Here is a 13,678-nt window from a genome sequence, read left to right as displayed (position 1 = left end):
ATTTCCACCAGGATAACTCAAGGTATCCAAAATGGTAGTACCATCTTTCTCCCCAAGTCACCTTTCCTTGAAACCTCCACATCTGTTGAGGGCTTTAGCATCTTCCCCAGCCAGCCGAGCTCACAATGTCAGTTTTTCTTGATCCTTACCTCTCCCTCACACCTCATATCCAATCGGCTGACAAATCTTGTTCATTCTGCCTTCATACTATCTTGTCCATTCACCTCCTTCTCACTACTCACGTGACCACCATCCTAGCTTGGGCTCTGGACTATTATAAGAACCTTCTAGTTGGTCTTGCTGCTTCCATTTTCTTCCTTTTCTAATTCATTTATCACATAGCTGCCAAAATAATCTTACCAAGGCATAGGTCTGACCAGATGTATCACTGTACTACTGCTCAAAAACCATCAATGGCTCCCTATTTCCTCTAGGAAATTTCAATTTCCTTGGCCCAGCATTTAAGGCCTTCCAGAATATACCTTCCACCTATTTTTTCAGTTATATTTCATATTACCACCCTTTTGTATATAATATGTTCTAGCAAAGCTGTACTATAATAACTACTATGTGTTCCCCAGACATACAGTCCATTAAACACCATACCTCTGCATAAGTCATTCCCAACGACTAGAACATACTCTTTCCTATATTTTGTCTCAAAGCTTCTTCATCTTCCTTCCAGGCTCCCTCCCACTCAGGTACTTCTTCCTCTGTGAAATCATTCCTGATCCCCCCAGTTAGTAATGTCATCTTCTTCTTCAAACTACTTTGTATTTACTTATTTGTTATTTCCCCTAGTAGAATGTAAGTACCTTGAGGGCAGTGACTTTTAGTTTTGTCATACTTCTAATATTTTGCACATTTTTTTGAAAAGCAGGGATCCCAGAACTGTGATTTCATTACTGCAGAGAACTTCTAATGAAGATATTTCCTCTACCAATGCAGCCTGATAACTATTCTGCAATTTTCAGGCAAAATAGAGGTGGGGGGGCATTAAGTGGTTAAATGACTTGTCCAGGGTCACACAGCTAAGGCTGGATGTTGGGACAAAGACCAAAGTCATCCTGATTTAAGAAACCATCTATCTCCTTCTCCCTCACTTGCAGAGATAGCACGGAAGAGGAACTTACTGTTGATTGCACTGAATTTCTCCCTAAACCTGTGGTTCCTCTCTCTGTGTTCACTATCTCTTACCTGTGGCATCTAGTCTCCCGCTTTCAAAATGTTGATGATCTCTTCGGCTCCACCCTCACCTCTCACTTTCAATCACTTATCAAGTCTTACTGATTCTATGGCCATTACATAAGATCCTACATCTAGCCCCTCTATTCTCACTGCCACCACTATAGTTCAGGCTCTCACTCATATGGATTATAAAAACAACCTCCTAATAATAAATGTGCATTTATTAAGGATCTACTATGTGCCAGGCATTGTGCTAGGAAGGACAAACAGGTAATAGTCCATTTCCTGAAAAAGCATCCCTTCTATCTGGGGAGATATGTACATAAATAAGCACATCCCAAATATATACACAATAAATATGTAACTTTGAGATAACTTTGAGAGGAAGGCAGTAGCAGCTCAGGACCAGCACAGGCCTCATATAAAAGAAAGACAATTTTCTACAGTATAAACAGAATCAGAAGACTTAGATTCAAATCCTATCTCTTTCATTTATTACCCTTGCAATCTTAGCTAAATCACTTAATCTAGGGACTCAGTTTTCCCTGAATATAAAATAGGGGGTTGGATTAGATGGCCTAAAGTCCTTAGAGCTCTAAATCTATGATTCCAGGATCTTTCCCCTGCATTCTCCCTGCTACCCCTCCCCCACATCCTTTATAGAAACATCAGGCTGCACCTTAAACATTTATCTGATCATGACATTCCACTTAAAAAATCTTCAGTATCTCCCTATTAGTCACAGCTGCCCTAATCTTACTTCCCTCCAGTGTACTCTACATTGTAGCCTAATTGTACCCTGAATACACGCTATACTTTTCCACATTGTTCTTGTTGATTCCTACGCCAGTAATGTCTTCCCTCAACCCTCTGCACCAGGTGAATTATCCTTCCTTTAAAAGTCCTTTTCAGATGCTCCTCTGTGATACCTTTGATCCACCCCACTCACATATCACAATAATTTTGCCTAGGGCTTCATATACCACTCTGTTTTGCACCTCTAATGCACTTATAATTGTGATACACAATAATATAGGAAATGTCTTATCGCACTCTGGTCTATAAAATGTATCTCTTGGAGTGACACCTCATCTCACTCAAAACAGATGCCTGCATTGGCCATGTTAAAAAATGTTTGTCTTATTCTACATGTTGAGTCCCTCATCTATCAGTAGGTGGGTCACAGGCTTTGTCTTTGGTCCCACTGCACTAATCAGATAGATTTCAAAGTAGCTTGTGTTTTCAATGTTATCGTATAAATTGTTCTCTTGCCTCTCTGCTCCTTCACTGTGTATCACTTCAAAAAAGTTTCCGACGTTTCTCTGAAACTATCCTTTTTGACATTTTTTACATCACAATAGTATTCTATAACATTCACATACCATAATTTGCTCCACAACTGATGGGCATCCCTTATTTTCCACTACATAAAAATGGTACTACAAATTTTGTACAAAGGCAGTTAAGATGGCATAGGGGATCAAGTGATGGATTTGGAGTCAGAAAAACCTGTTCAAAATCACCCTCAGATGCTAGCTTTGTAATCACAGACAAGTCATTGAACCTCTATAAGCCTCAGTTTCCTCATCTGTAAAATGGGGATAATACTTTATAGGATTGTTATGAGGACCAAAGAATATAATAAACATGAAGCAGTCTGCAAACTTAAAACCTTATTTAAACACTAGGTCCTTTCCCTCTCTTTGAGGTATAGAGGTAGGCCTAGTTAGGGGTATCTGGGTAAGTATAGTTTTGCAACCTTTGGGGGCAGGGCATAGCTGTAAAGTGCTTTCCAGAATATCTGGACCAATTCACAGCTCCAATATCAATGGTCCTGTTTTCCTGAAGTTCTTCCAATCTTTGTCATTCTTTTTTTTTTTTTGGTCATCCTAGCCAATGTGATGGCTATGAGGTAGAAGCCTAGAGTTGCTTTAATTTGCATTTCTCTAATTATTATCAATTTGGAGCATTTTGCTGGCCTTTAAAACTCATCTTAAATTCAACCCCTTGAGATTTCCCTTTCCCCAAGCTGCTAATGATTTCCCTCTGGCATTACCTCAGTCTAAGAGTATTTGCCTCATACTTATTTCCAGCTTATCTCCCCCATTAGATTAGGATCTCTTTGAAGGTAGGAACTGTTTTTGCCTTTTTTTTTTTGTTATCTTTAGGGCTCAGCCAGCCATAGCTTTGTGAGTAGGAAGTATTCGATAAATGCTTGTGGACTGCATATCTGTCTCCTACCTGGGACAATGCCCTGCGCACAGGTGCTTAATAAATATTTGAACTAAACGTCTATTTAACGCAACTTGATACAGTTTACTGCTCCTTTTGATGTTTTGCTTTTTATTATTTTCACAAATATCTGAAGACAGCAACTTTGCCAGACTGCAACCACCCTTCATATGTCTGCTTCTTGATTTGGTCTGTTTCCAGACATACACTTCCCATCCCCTCTAGGTACCACAGAAGACAGAGGAATTTGAAACAGGCAAGAAGTAGTTTTGCCTTTGAATCCTGGATCCAAGAGAGGTCTAGTTTGTTAACTGTCTCTCACTTTATTTTCTTCTATCCTCAAGAATGAAAATGTGTTTTGTCTCAGAAATAGCTTATTTTAACTGATTTTTTTTGGTAAGAGTGTTTGCTAAAATGTTAATGTCTGATTCAGATGCAGTGATTGCTATAGACTTATTCACATAAAATTCTTCCCCAAAATCACAGTTTTTAGGAATTATTTGGGGGCAGAAAGTTAGATATCGCTATGTGAATATTTTACCTTAAGCATTTCTCTTTTCAAGTTTTTGGAAAATGGGCCTGGTTTAAAATAAAACAAAACCCTCTACCATTCCCACTCCTAACCTCCATCTTTTTTGATCCTTAATAATCCTACTTCAACTCCTTTTAACTAGAGGAAAGAGGAATGGACTGCCAATAATGGGAGAGGGTGAGGTTTGCAATCCCAGTTTTGCTTCTTCATCTGTAAAATGAATGATTATTTAGGGCTGGAAAGGATCTTAGCAATCGCTACAGCTAGATTTAGTTGGAAAGGAGAACTTTCAGTTCAACTCTTCCACTACCACAGTAAAGTGACTTGCCCAAGGTCACACAAAGCAGCAGTAACAGGGGAGGGATTAGAACTTGGATCTTTTAATTCCAAATTAAACATTCTCCAGAATATCACACTGCCCAACATGTTTTATGTTTCATGAACAAGACCCTTCATTTCTCTGCTCCCGACATTCTCTCTGACTGTTCTCCATGCCTGGAACACTCTCCCTCCTCTACTCCAGGTACTGACTTCCCTGGCTTCAGTTAAGTCTCAAATAAAATCCCAAGGTCTTCAGGAAGCTGGCCCCAACCCCTCTTAATTCCAGTGCCTTCTCTGTGTTAATTATCTCTGTGTTAATTTATCCTGTCTATAGTTTGCTTTTTATGTTTGTATATTGTCTTTCCCATTAGATTGTAATACAGAACATTATTTTACCATTTAGGTAGTATGGCCCTTTAAGCCATGGAAAGCAATAGTTGGTGCTTAATCTTGCCCCACACCTCTTTCCTCCTAAATCTAAACAATAGTGAAATGTACTCTTGCATAGCTCAAAATAGCCCATACCTCCAATGCAAATGGATAAGAAAGCTTGCAATATAATTGCGTTATATAATTATGTTTATACCAGAGACCAGGACACCTGGTCTAGTTTGTGTGATCTCTGACCCATAATAATGGGGTGCTCGGGTGCTTGTGCTTGTACTTGTGCCCCAGTTTCTCCCTAGTCTTAGAAACACTGTCTCTAACAACCACTCCCCAGCCCAAGGACACTGTGCCTAGCAGTTATTCATACATGGGCCTCAGCATGACCCTTATCTCTCTCCCTGGTACAGCTACACAGAGCTGGGCTGCTGAGGACCCAGCCCTCAGATCATGTCTCTGGAAGCCTCCCAATTCCTTAGTAAGTTCTTGTGTTGTGAGAAAGCTTTCCCTTGTTGCAGAGCATTCTTTCATCAAGACAGAGGGAGAGGGGTGTCCTTGGCCAGCCCAAGGACTCTTCCTCCTGCCAGACTCCAAAGATCCATCCCCCTCCCTGTCTGGTATACTCCCTGTACTTTCCCATCCATAGCCCCCAAAGACACCTGCACCTTCAGATTACCTCATCAGTGTTCCTGGCATTTCTTTCCTATGCTCTATTCCATATAAACCCTAGCTCGACCCCTTGCAGCCATGCGCTAATAAATCCACAATTTAAATTACGTCTGGGTCTTGCTCGCTGATTTCTCGGTACAACAGTAAGCTTATGAAGGACAGGGACTGTCTTTTGCGTCTTTTTGTATCCCCTCCATTTGCACAGTACCTGACACACAGAAAGTACCAAAGAAATGTTTGCTGATTGACCTATTGTCTCCTAGATGCGGTACTTCCAAAGAGCAGAAGCCTCCCCAGACTAGCTGGGGAGCTGATTATAAAACTTGCAGTGTGAACCTCAAAAGCTACAAATTGGGGCTTGATTTATTGTTGTTGATTGTCTAGACTTAAGAAAATGATGGAGAAAATGTTGTTAATTCAGGTTAAACTTTTAAGTGTGTTGTGCATAGGACATTTTTTTTTTTGTGAGAGCTGGTGTAAGTTTACCAGCACACTCCTGAGCTACTCAAACATTCTGTGATTCTTAACAAGGCAGGTCACTGCTTCCAGAGCTGAACAAAGCTAGAGGCTGTTTGCTTGGCTCAGTGGCTACTTCCTGTTCTTTACTAAGGACACTCTGAACCCAGGGAAGAAAGTAAGGAGCCAGAAAATTGTCCCACGTGCCCAGGAAATCTGCTGCTTTTTGAATTCCGATTCCCGGCTGCTACCTTGTCCCCAAACCCTCCTCCACTGGGGAGTGAAAGAAGAAAGAAAATATCTGCAAGTTGTCATTTGCTACTGGTGTCCAGTGAGAAGCTCACAATAGCACTACAGTGTTAGAGCTGGAAGGCACTTCAGTCAAGTCAACAATCACTTTATTAAGCACCTGTGTGTACCAGGAACTAAGCTAAGCCCTGGGGGATACTCAGGCAAAACCAGTCCTTGCCCTCAAGCAGCTTACAATCTAATGCAAACAACTAGGTGCAAACACTGTATGAAGAATGTTTTTGTTGTTCAGTTGTGTCAGATTCTTCTTGATCCCATCGACCACAGCATATCCTTTACTACCTCACAAAATCTGTCCAAGTTCATGTTCCTTGTTTCTATGACACTATCTAACCATGTCATCCTCTGCCATTCCCTTTTCCTTTTGCCTTCAATGTTTCCCAACATCAGGATCTTTTCCAGTGAGTCCCACCTTCTCATTATGTGGCCAAAGTGTTTAAGCTTCAGCTTCAAAATATACACAGGATGACCCTCGAGTCCAAATCCATTTTACACATGAGGAAACTGGCATCAGGGAGGTAAGGAGCCACTGTTTCTCTCCTCTACAAAAAGATAATGTCTGATTCAGAAGCATTTTTTGCTGTGGATGGCTTCACAGCAAACATTTCCCAACTTCACAATTTTTAATTACAGTAGCTACCTCTCAGGGTTGTTGTGAGGATCAAATGAGATAATACTTATAAAGCGCTTAGCACCGTGCCTGGCACATTTGTAGGCGCTGTATAAACGCTATTATATCATTGGGCTTTTATTATTACTGCTGTTGCTGTGGTTGCTATTGTTATTAAATCATTCCGAAAAAGTAAGGCTGCCTAGGTGGCTCTCTAGTAATACTTTTATCTTAAGCATTATGAACCTTTATCCTAAAAGCAAAATTCAAGATCCAAGTCCCAAGTCGCTATTATTGGACTGCGGGTGGAGTCACACCTAGCCCCGGGCTCCATCGTTTTGTAGATCTACAAGTTGGGGTTCGGATAGCCGGGGCTCGGCCCCTCGCACCTCCCTCCTCAGCCCCCCATTCCGTAGGTGCCCCCCTAGGGCCTCGAGTCTTTTACCTCTGCTGTGCACCTGGCGATCTGAAACGGGATGCCCTTGAACAGCCCCACCACCTTCAGCTGCAGCACCACCTGCGGCGGCTGCTTCACACTGGGGCAGGGGTGAGGCACGGACGGCTGGCCGGTGGGCCGGCTGTCCATGACCCCCTCCCTCGCCGGCGAGCACGCTCTCGCGCAGCCGCCTCTCCGGGCCGAGAGACCAAACAGAGGGCCGTCCCCATGGCAACCGCGGCGCCCGGAGGGGCTGCCCCCTCCACTCGGAAGGGAGGGGGCAGCCCTAGAGCGAGACGGACCCGCAGCTCTTTTCAGTCGCTTCCATCCCACCCCGCAGTGGTCCGAGGCGCCCCGCCCACGCACCCTCACATGACACTTAGGAAGGTCCCCAAGGGGCGTTTATTCACACCGCCAACTTCCTATTTTGTTCGGCCGGTCTCCCTTCCGGCCTGACCGCCGATCGGTTTTCTCACCCGGCGGCGATCCGCACTGCTTTCCCCTGAGAGAGTTGGGGAGGGGGAAGGTTGCGTAGATAGATGGTTGCCTAGGTAACGAGGAGAGGCGAGGGGGCGGGGCCGAGGGGGCCACGCGCGCGGGCCCTCGATGGTGGGGGCGGGGGAAGGAGAATTCGGGGAGCGCGAGCGCGGAGGGGGCGGGGGGAGCCCTGGGCGCGCGCTCTCGGTTCCTCCCTCTCGGGGGCTGGGCTGGGGGCGCCCCTTGCGCGCGCGCCGACGTCTCCACGCCCCCCCCAAGTCTGCGGCAACTCGGCGCGGCCCCGACCAGGCACCGGGTGCGGTGCAGACGCGGAAGGAAGAGGCTCCGAGGGCTCCGGCGGAGAGGGGTTCGCCCAGGTCCCCCTGCCCCATCCCGCGCCGCAGCCCGCTGTGTCTCGTCTAGAAGCTGCCAGAGGTCACTCCTGGAAGGAGATCGGGCTGGGGAGGGAGCATTTCGGTCATCTAAAGGGGGGGGATGGGTGCATGGGGGGACGGGCAGGGTCCTACTGGAGCGGTGGAGGGGGCCACCTGTGTGCTACTCCCGCCCTCCTCCTCCTCCGCAGGCTTGGCAGGGTCCTTGCACGAAGTCGCCGTCCTAAGGGACGTGCAGGGAGATCGAGGCAGCGCAGGTCCTGGGCCCTAGGCATTCTGTCCTGGCAACCATGGAGTCCGAGTCTGGCTCCTCCGTGCGCTTGAAGGTCTTCAACCTCAACTGCTGGTGAGGGACGGGGGATAGGCTGATAGATGTCCTTTGTCCCTAACAGGTGCAAAAGTCTGAGGGTGGGGGATGCATAGGAAGACCTGACGTGTAAATCCTTTGTTTCTGTGGGATGCAAAAGCCTGGAAGGGGGGGTGGGGTGGGACGCGCATAAGAAGACCTGTCAGATATATCTATATCTATATCTATATCTATATCTATATCTATATCTATATCTATATCTATAGATATATATCCTTAAAAACCTGTATGGGGGTGTGGCATAGGAAGACCTGACAGATGTAAATTCTTTGTTTCTTCGAGGTGCAAAAGCTTGGATGGAAATGGGGGGGCATAGGAAGACCTGCCAGATGTATGGTCCTTTGCGGGGTGCAAAAGCCTGGATGGGGGTGGGGTGCATAGGAAGACCTTACAGATGTAAATCCTTTGTCACTTCGAGGTACAAAAGCCTGGATGGAATGGGGGGTGTATAGAAAGACCTGACAGACGTATATCCTTTGTTTCCGTGGAAAGCCTGGATGAGGAAGGCGTGTGTGTGTGTGTGTGTGTGTGTGTGTGTGTGTGTGTGTGTGTGTGTGTGTGTGTATGTGTCGGAGTGGGGGGCTTGGAATAGGATTTGACAAATGTAAGTCTTTTGTCTATACTCGGTGCAAAACCCTGCACTGGGAGGTGGGGGGGGGAAGGAGGACCTGACCCATGTAAATCCTTTGTCTCTGCGGTGCAAAAGCCTGGTGGGGTGGGGTACACAGGAAGACCCGGTAAGATGTATGTCCTTTGTCTGTGCTTGGTGCAGAATCCTGTATGGGGATGGGGAAAGGGAGAGGTGAAGGGCATAGATGTATACTTGATAGACCTATATGGTTTCCGCGTTCTATCAAAGCCCAAATTGGGGTGGAGTTAGACAGGTGTGAGGACATAGGAAGATGTGGACAGATCCATTGTATCTTTGTGGTGCACAAACCTGGATGGGGGGGTTGATGGTGAGAAAAGGGGCACAATGCAAAAAGCCTGCATGGAAGGAAGGGGGCAAGACGGGGTGGCACCCGACTGATGAATATCCTTTGTCTCTGCGCATTGCAAAAACCTGGACGGGTGGTTGGAGGTGGGGTCTGTCTTTCAAGGATGACGTCCTGCCTCCACACACCCGCCCTTCCCTCTCCCCCACCCCCATACCTGGGAGACAGTCTTGTGCAGCAATACTTAGCTTTGGTAGTAATAACAGTAGCTAATGTAGCGCTTTAAGGCTGGCAAAGCCCTTAGACATGATTCATTTGATCTTTACCTATTGGACCTCTTTGACAGCCTGGTGAATCCTAGGGATCCCTTCTCCGAATCATGTTGCAAAACGCTAGAAGGAACAGGCATGTCAATTAATGCAATAAATTGTAATTTTACTTTGAAATAAAAACATTTGCACCCTGCCGGCTCTATTTTCTTTGCCTTGTGGATAAAAAACAAATTGTACTAGAGCAGTTGACACAGCTTGGTCCTTTGGAAGTATTCTTAAATTCTGGTCCATCTGTAGTGTTAAATAATTGAAGGAAATAGCTAAATTTCAGTTACAGGTTAGTGAAAATAAAGATGTGATTTATTTTTCTCCCATCCAAATTCAGAGACCCTCTGAAATCTATCCATAGACTCCAGGTCTGAGATCTAACCCTAATACCCTGCTTCCAGCTTGTGTCATTTTTGGGAAAATGGGCCACTACACAACAAAAAAGACTAAAAGCTACCATCCCCAGCCCCCCATTCACAACCATGTTCTTATCTTTCCCAGGGCTATTCCCTACATAAGCAAGCATCGGCAGGTCAGGGTGCAGCATCTGGGGGACTTACTGAACCAGAAAAACTTTGACCTCGCCTTGTTGCAGGAGGTATGAGTGTGAGGTGGTTGAAGGGAAGGGGTCAGGGAACCTGAGGGTCTGGGGAAAATTGCCCTATGCTAGAGGCCATCTGTGCAGCTGCAGCCAGCATCCTGTCATCCTCAGGTGTGGAGTGAACGGGACTTTGAATCACTAAGACAGAAACTGCTGCCCAACTACACTTGGGCCCACTATTTCCGAAGGTGAGAAGCCCCCAGGGATCTCCCGAGTTCACCATCTCCTTCCTGCCCCCTTTCCTCCCATCCTCCCAGCTTGGTGTGGGAGGGAGTAGAGGAAAAGGAACAGAAGAGTGTTTTCTGCTCATCTTCGCTATCTTATCACCACCTCTGTATTTCCTCCGCCCCCAGGCACAGATCATGGCCTTGAGCTTTGTCCAGGGAGTGTGAGGGGCACCATATTCTAGCACTAGAGGGAGAAAGGGGTGGGAATGGGAGGGGAGCCCCCTTTCCTTGGCCACTAAGGCATGATCTGGCTTTCAGTGGATTCATCGGTAGTGGCCTCTGTGTCTTCTCCAAACATCCAATCCAGGAAATCTTCCAGCATACGTACAGCCTCAACGGCTATCCCTACAAGGTAAGCCTTTTTTCTGATCACTGCACCTCTACCTTTCCTTTCCCCTTTCCCCGAGTTTGGGTGCTTGGAGGGCAACTGAGATAGTTCTTGTGGGCTTAGGCAAGCTCCTTGTATTGTTTCCTACCCCCTGTTTTGCTCCCACCCCATAGGGAACAACAGGATATAAAGAAAAAGCTGTCTTAAATTGGTGGGGGGAGGGAGAAAGGGAAAGGTGAATCTATGTCCTGGATTTAATTATCCTAATTTTTTAATAATGGGAACTGTTCTTACATTTTTGTATTTTCTTGTTTGTCCCTTGGTGGGAGGGGATAAAAGTTAGTTATCTAGTTATTTGATTACGTCTAATTGCGGAGAGAGTAAGTACCACAAGTGCCACTCCTGGTTGGCTGAGAGAACTTGGGACTGGAAGAATGGACCAACATCCTTGGTCCAGAGAGCACAGGTGTATCATTGAAAATGCCACTAGGAAGAAGTAATTGTGGGCAGTATCAGAAGGGGCAGTTTACTTAGGGATCCAGGGGACCTCACAGAAGAGTTTAATAAACAGTAAAAGCAGCCTGTTATAACAAAGGAGGTGCTGGTTTACAAGGCCTGGGTTCAGATGTGGGCTCTTCTCTCACTACCCTGTGTGATCCTTCTTTCACCTTGAGTTCCCTACTTTATAAAATGAGACTAAATTGTCTCTGTGGTAAGAAACCACAGAGCAGGAACTCTGAAATCATTGGGACAAGCCCTATGAAATCTATGGACTCCAGGTTTGAGATCTAACCCAAATACCCTGCACTCAGCTTGTGTCATTTTGGGGAAAGTGGGACTGGTTCTGAGATGAAGCTGAGTATTGGGTAGAGAGCAACACTCCATTTGAAATTACCCTCTTATGCTCCTCCTCCTTCCAGATACATCATGGAGACTGGTTCTGTGGGAAAGCTGTTGGCATGCTGGTTCTGGAGATCTGTGGGATATTGGTCAATGTCTATGTGACTCATGTGAGTAACAACCCCAGAGCAGGGCAGGGCAAGGCAGGGCCAACAATGAAATGCAAAGACTGGTTCCCAGATGCTGTTCCCAGCTCTATGTAGTAGGTTCAGCAACAGAACCTCCTGGGAGGAGAGGATCCCACAGGTTTCTTAGAAAGCTTGTGAGGAGAAGGGTTCTAGCCACATATTTTCCTGTATTTCCTGCCCTCCCAAGAGGACATAGAATAGCTGGACATGGTCTATCTGTCTCTCTCATTCTCTTTCTCTCTCTGGCCCTCAGCTCCACGCTGAGTACAGTCGAGAACATGACTACTACCTTGCCCATCGAGTGGCCCAGGCCTGGGAACTGGCTCAGTTCATCCAGTGTGTGAGCTGTGGTACTTGGACTGAGCAGGATAGAGGAAGCAAGGGTGGAGCCTAGAGGGGGTTGGGCTAATGGGCTTGCTTGCACCCCGAGTTGGAGGGATGGGGAGTCCCAGGGAGTGGTAATTTTTGGACTTGATTAAGCTCTCACCCCTGTGTCCGAGTCTAGAACCTGAGAAGGCCGAAGCATGTCTGGGGGCTCTGAGCTGTAAGGGAGAGGAGTGGAGAGAAGTTCCTCCTTCTCATCATGCTCGGGTTCTCCTAGCCATACTTCCAGAAGAGCCGATGTGGTTCTGTTGTGTGGGGACCTCAACTCACACCCAGGAGACATAGGCTACCGTCTCATAAAGGAGTGGATAGGCCTGGAAGATTCCTACCTTGAGACCCAAGACTTCCAGGTAAGTACTTTGTCCTGATTTTCACTCTCAGTTCCAAATCCTTTTTCTGACCATACCCTGCTGTCCTATGCGTTGTACTCCTCATTCCTTCCCACACTGAGCCAGCTGCACCTGGACACATTATTTCTCTAGGGCTGTGAGGATGGCAGCACCATGGTTCCCAACAACTGCTTTGTGAACCCTCGTGAGATGGAGCATTTTCCCAGGGGAGTCCGCATTGACTATATCCTCTTCAAGGTCAGGCTTCCCTTCTGGCACCAACATTCTCCAAGGCCCCCATCATCCCCAGATTTCTCACCTTCAGATTTCCTGTTTGTCCTCTGTCTTGTCTGTTATCTGGGGTCTAAAGGGCCACCAACTTGCAAGTGAATGGATTTGTTGGGGGATTTTGAGTGGTTTAACTCTAGCTTTTATTTTCTAGGCTATTTCTGGGTTCCGCATCATTTGTGAAACCCTTACGACCACTACAGGCAATGTCTCTGATAACACAACTGGCCGCAGCATTCCCCTCTCTGATCATGAGGCACTGATGGCCACACTGTCTATAAGGCCTGCTCCCATTGAGCAGAATCGTGACTCAGCACGTGGTGAGTCACTCCTGTCCCTTTTGGGTTGTCCATTCCCACTGTGACACATCTCTAGACCAAAGATTTACCTCTCTCCCTCTCCCTCCTTGTACCTCTGACTGATGTCCACTTTATTTCAGATGCAGAAACACAGGCATCATTGATGGGTGTGCTGCACGAGGCATGGACAGAAATGGGGTTGGGCCTGGCTGGAGCCCGCCAGTGGGTTTACTCTACTGGTCACCTGTTTAGCCTGGGGCTGTTGCTGTTGTTTCTGGGAGTGGGGTCTATGTTGTTTGAAGAAATACCCTGGGTGGCTGAGGCCCTCTTTATGATTCTTGGAGCGATAGTGCTTCTAGGGTCAGGTGGGCTATATCTTACATCTCTTCATGAAAGTAAGGCCTTGTATGAGGCCAGGCTGAGATAGAGCTGGCCATGGAAATGGCTAAAGAGGTTCAGCCTGAAGCCGTGGAGCTGAGCTCCACCTCTTCCCTTCTACGTACCTCCATACAGTCAGAATCAAAATAAAACAATAAACAGTTATTATCTGCACTTCTGGCTCTCTC

The 13,678-nt window shown here is 46.4% G+C and overlaps 2 protein-coding genes across 5 annotated transcripts in view; one reads left to right on the top strand and one right to left on the bottom strand.

Annotated features, from left to right (window-relative positions):
• PPIL6 (peptidylprolyl isomerase like 6) overlaps window positions 1–7,514 on the bottom strand; it is a 60,759-nt gene extending 53,245 nt beyond the window's left edge. For 2 of the 4 annotated variants that reach the window (XM_078155199.1, XM_078155198.1), the window contains exon 1: window positions 7,147–7,514. In XM_078155199.1, the coding sequence (XP_078011325.1) occupies window positions 7,147–7,287 (141 nt within the window). In that variant the 5' untranslated portion in view covers window positions 7,288–7,514. The remainder of the gene's footprint in view (window positions 1–7,146) is intronic. The other 2 variants (XM_021008175.2, XM_021008174.2) reach the window with 2 other exon arrangements.
• Window positions 7,515–7,763: 249 nt separating this feature from the next.
• SMPD2 (sphingomyelin phosphodiesterase 2) lies at window positions 7,764–13,664 on the top strand. The gene is given in 12 exon segments (XM_021008173.2): window positions 7,764–8,049; window positions 8,198–8,352; window positions 10,130–10,226; window positions 10,341–10,417; window positions 10,715–10,808; window positions 11,705–11,794; window positions 12,066–12,148; window positions 12,414–12,546; window positions 12,679–12,783; window positions 12,968–13,133; window positions 13,253–13,522; window positions 13,525–13,664. Coding segments are annotated over 11 exon segments (1,287 nt in total). The 5' UTR covers window positions 7,764–8,049; window positions 8,198–8,296; the 3' UTR covers window positions 13,641–13,664.
• Window positions 13,665–13,678: the final 14 nt, after the last annotated feature.

The sequence above is a fragment of the Phascolarctos cinereus genome, unplaced genomic scaffold, assembly GCF_003287225.1.
Source record: "Phascolarctos cinereus isolate Bilbo 61053 unplaced genomic scaffold, phaCin_HiC Scaffold_5;HRSCAF=322, whole genome shotgun sequence".
Classification (NCBI taxonomy): Eukaryota; Metazoa; Chordata; class Mammalia; order Diprotodontia; family Phascolarctidae; genus Phascolarctos; species Phascolarctos cinereus.
This window is presented reverse-complemented; position numbering and strand designations above follow the sequence as displayed.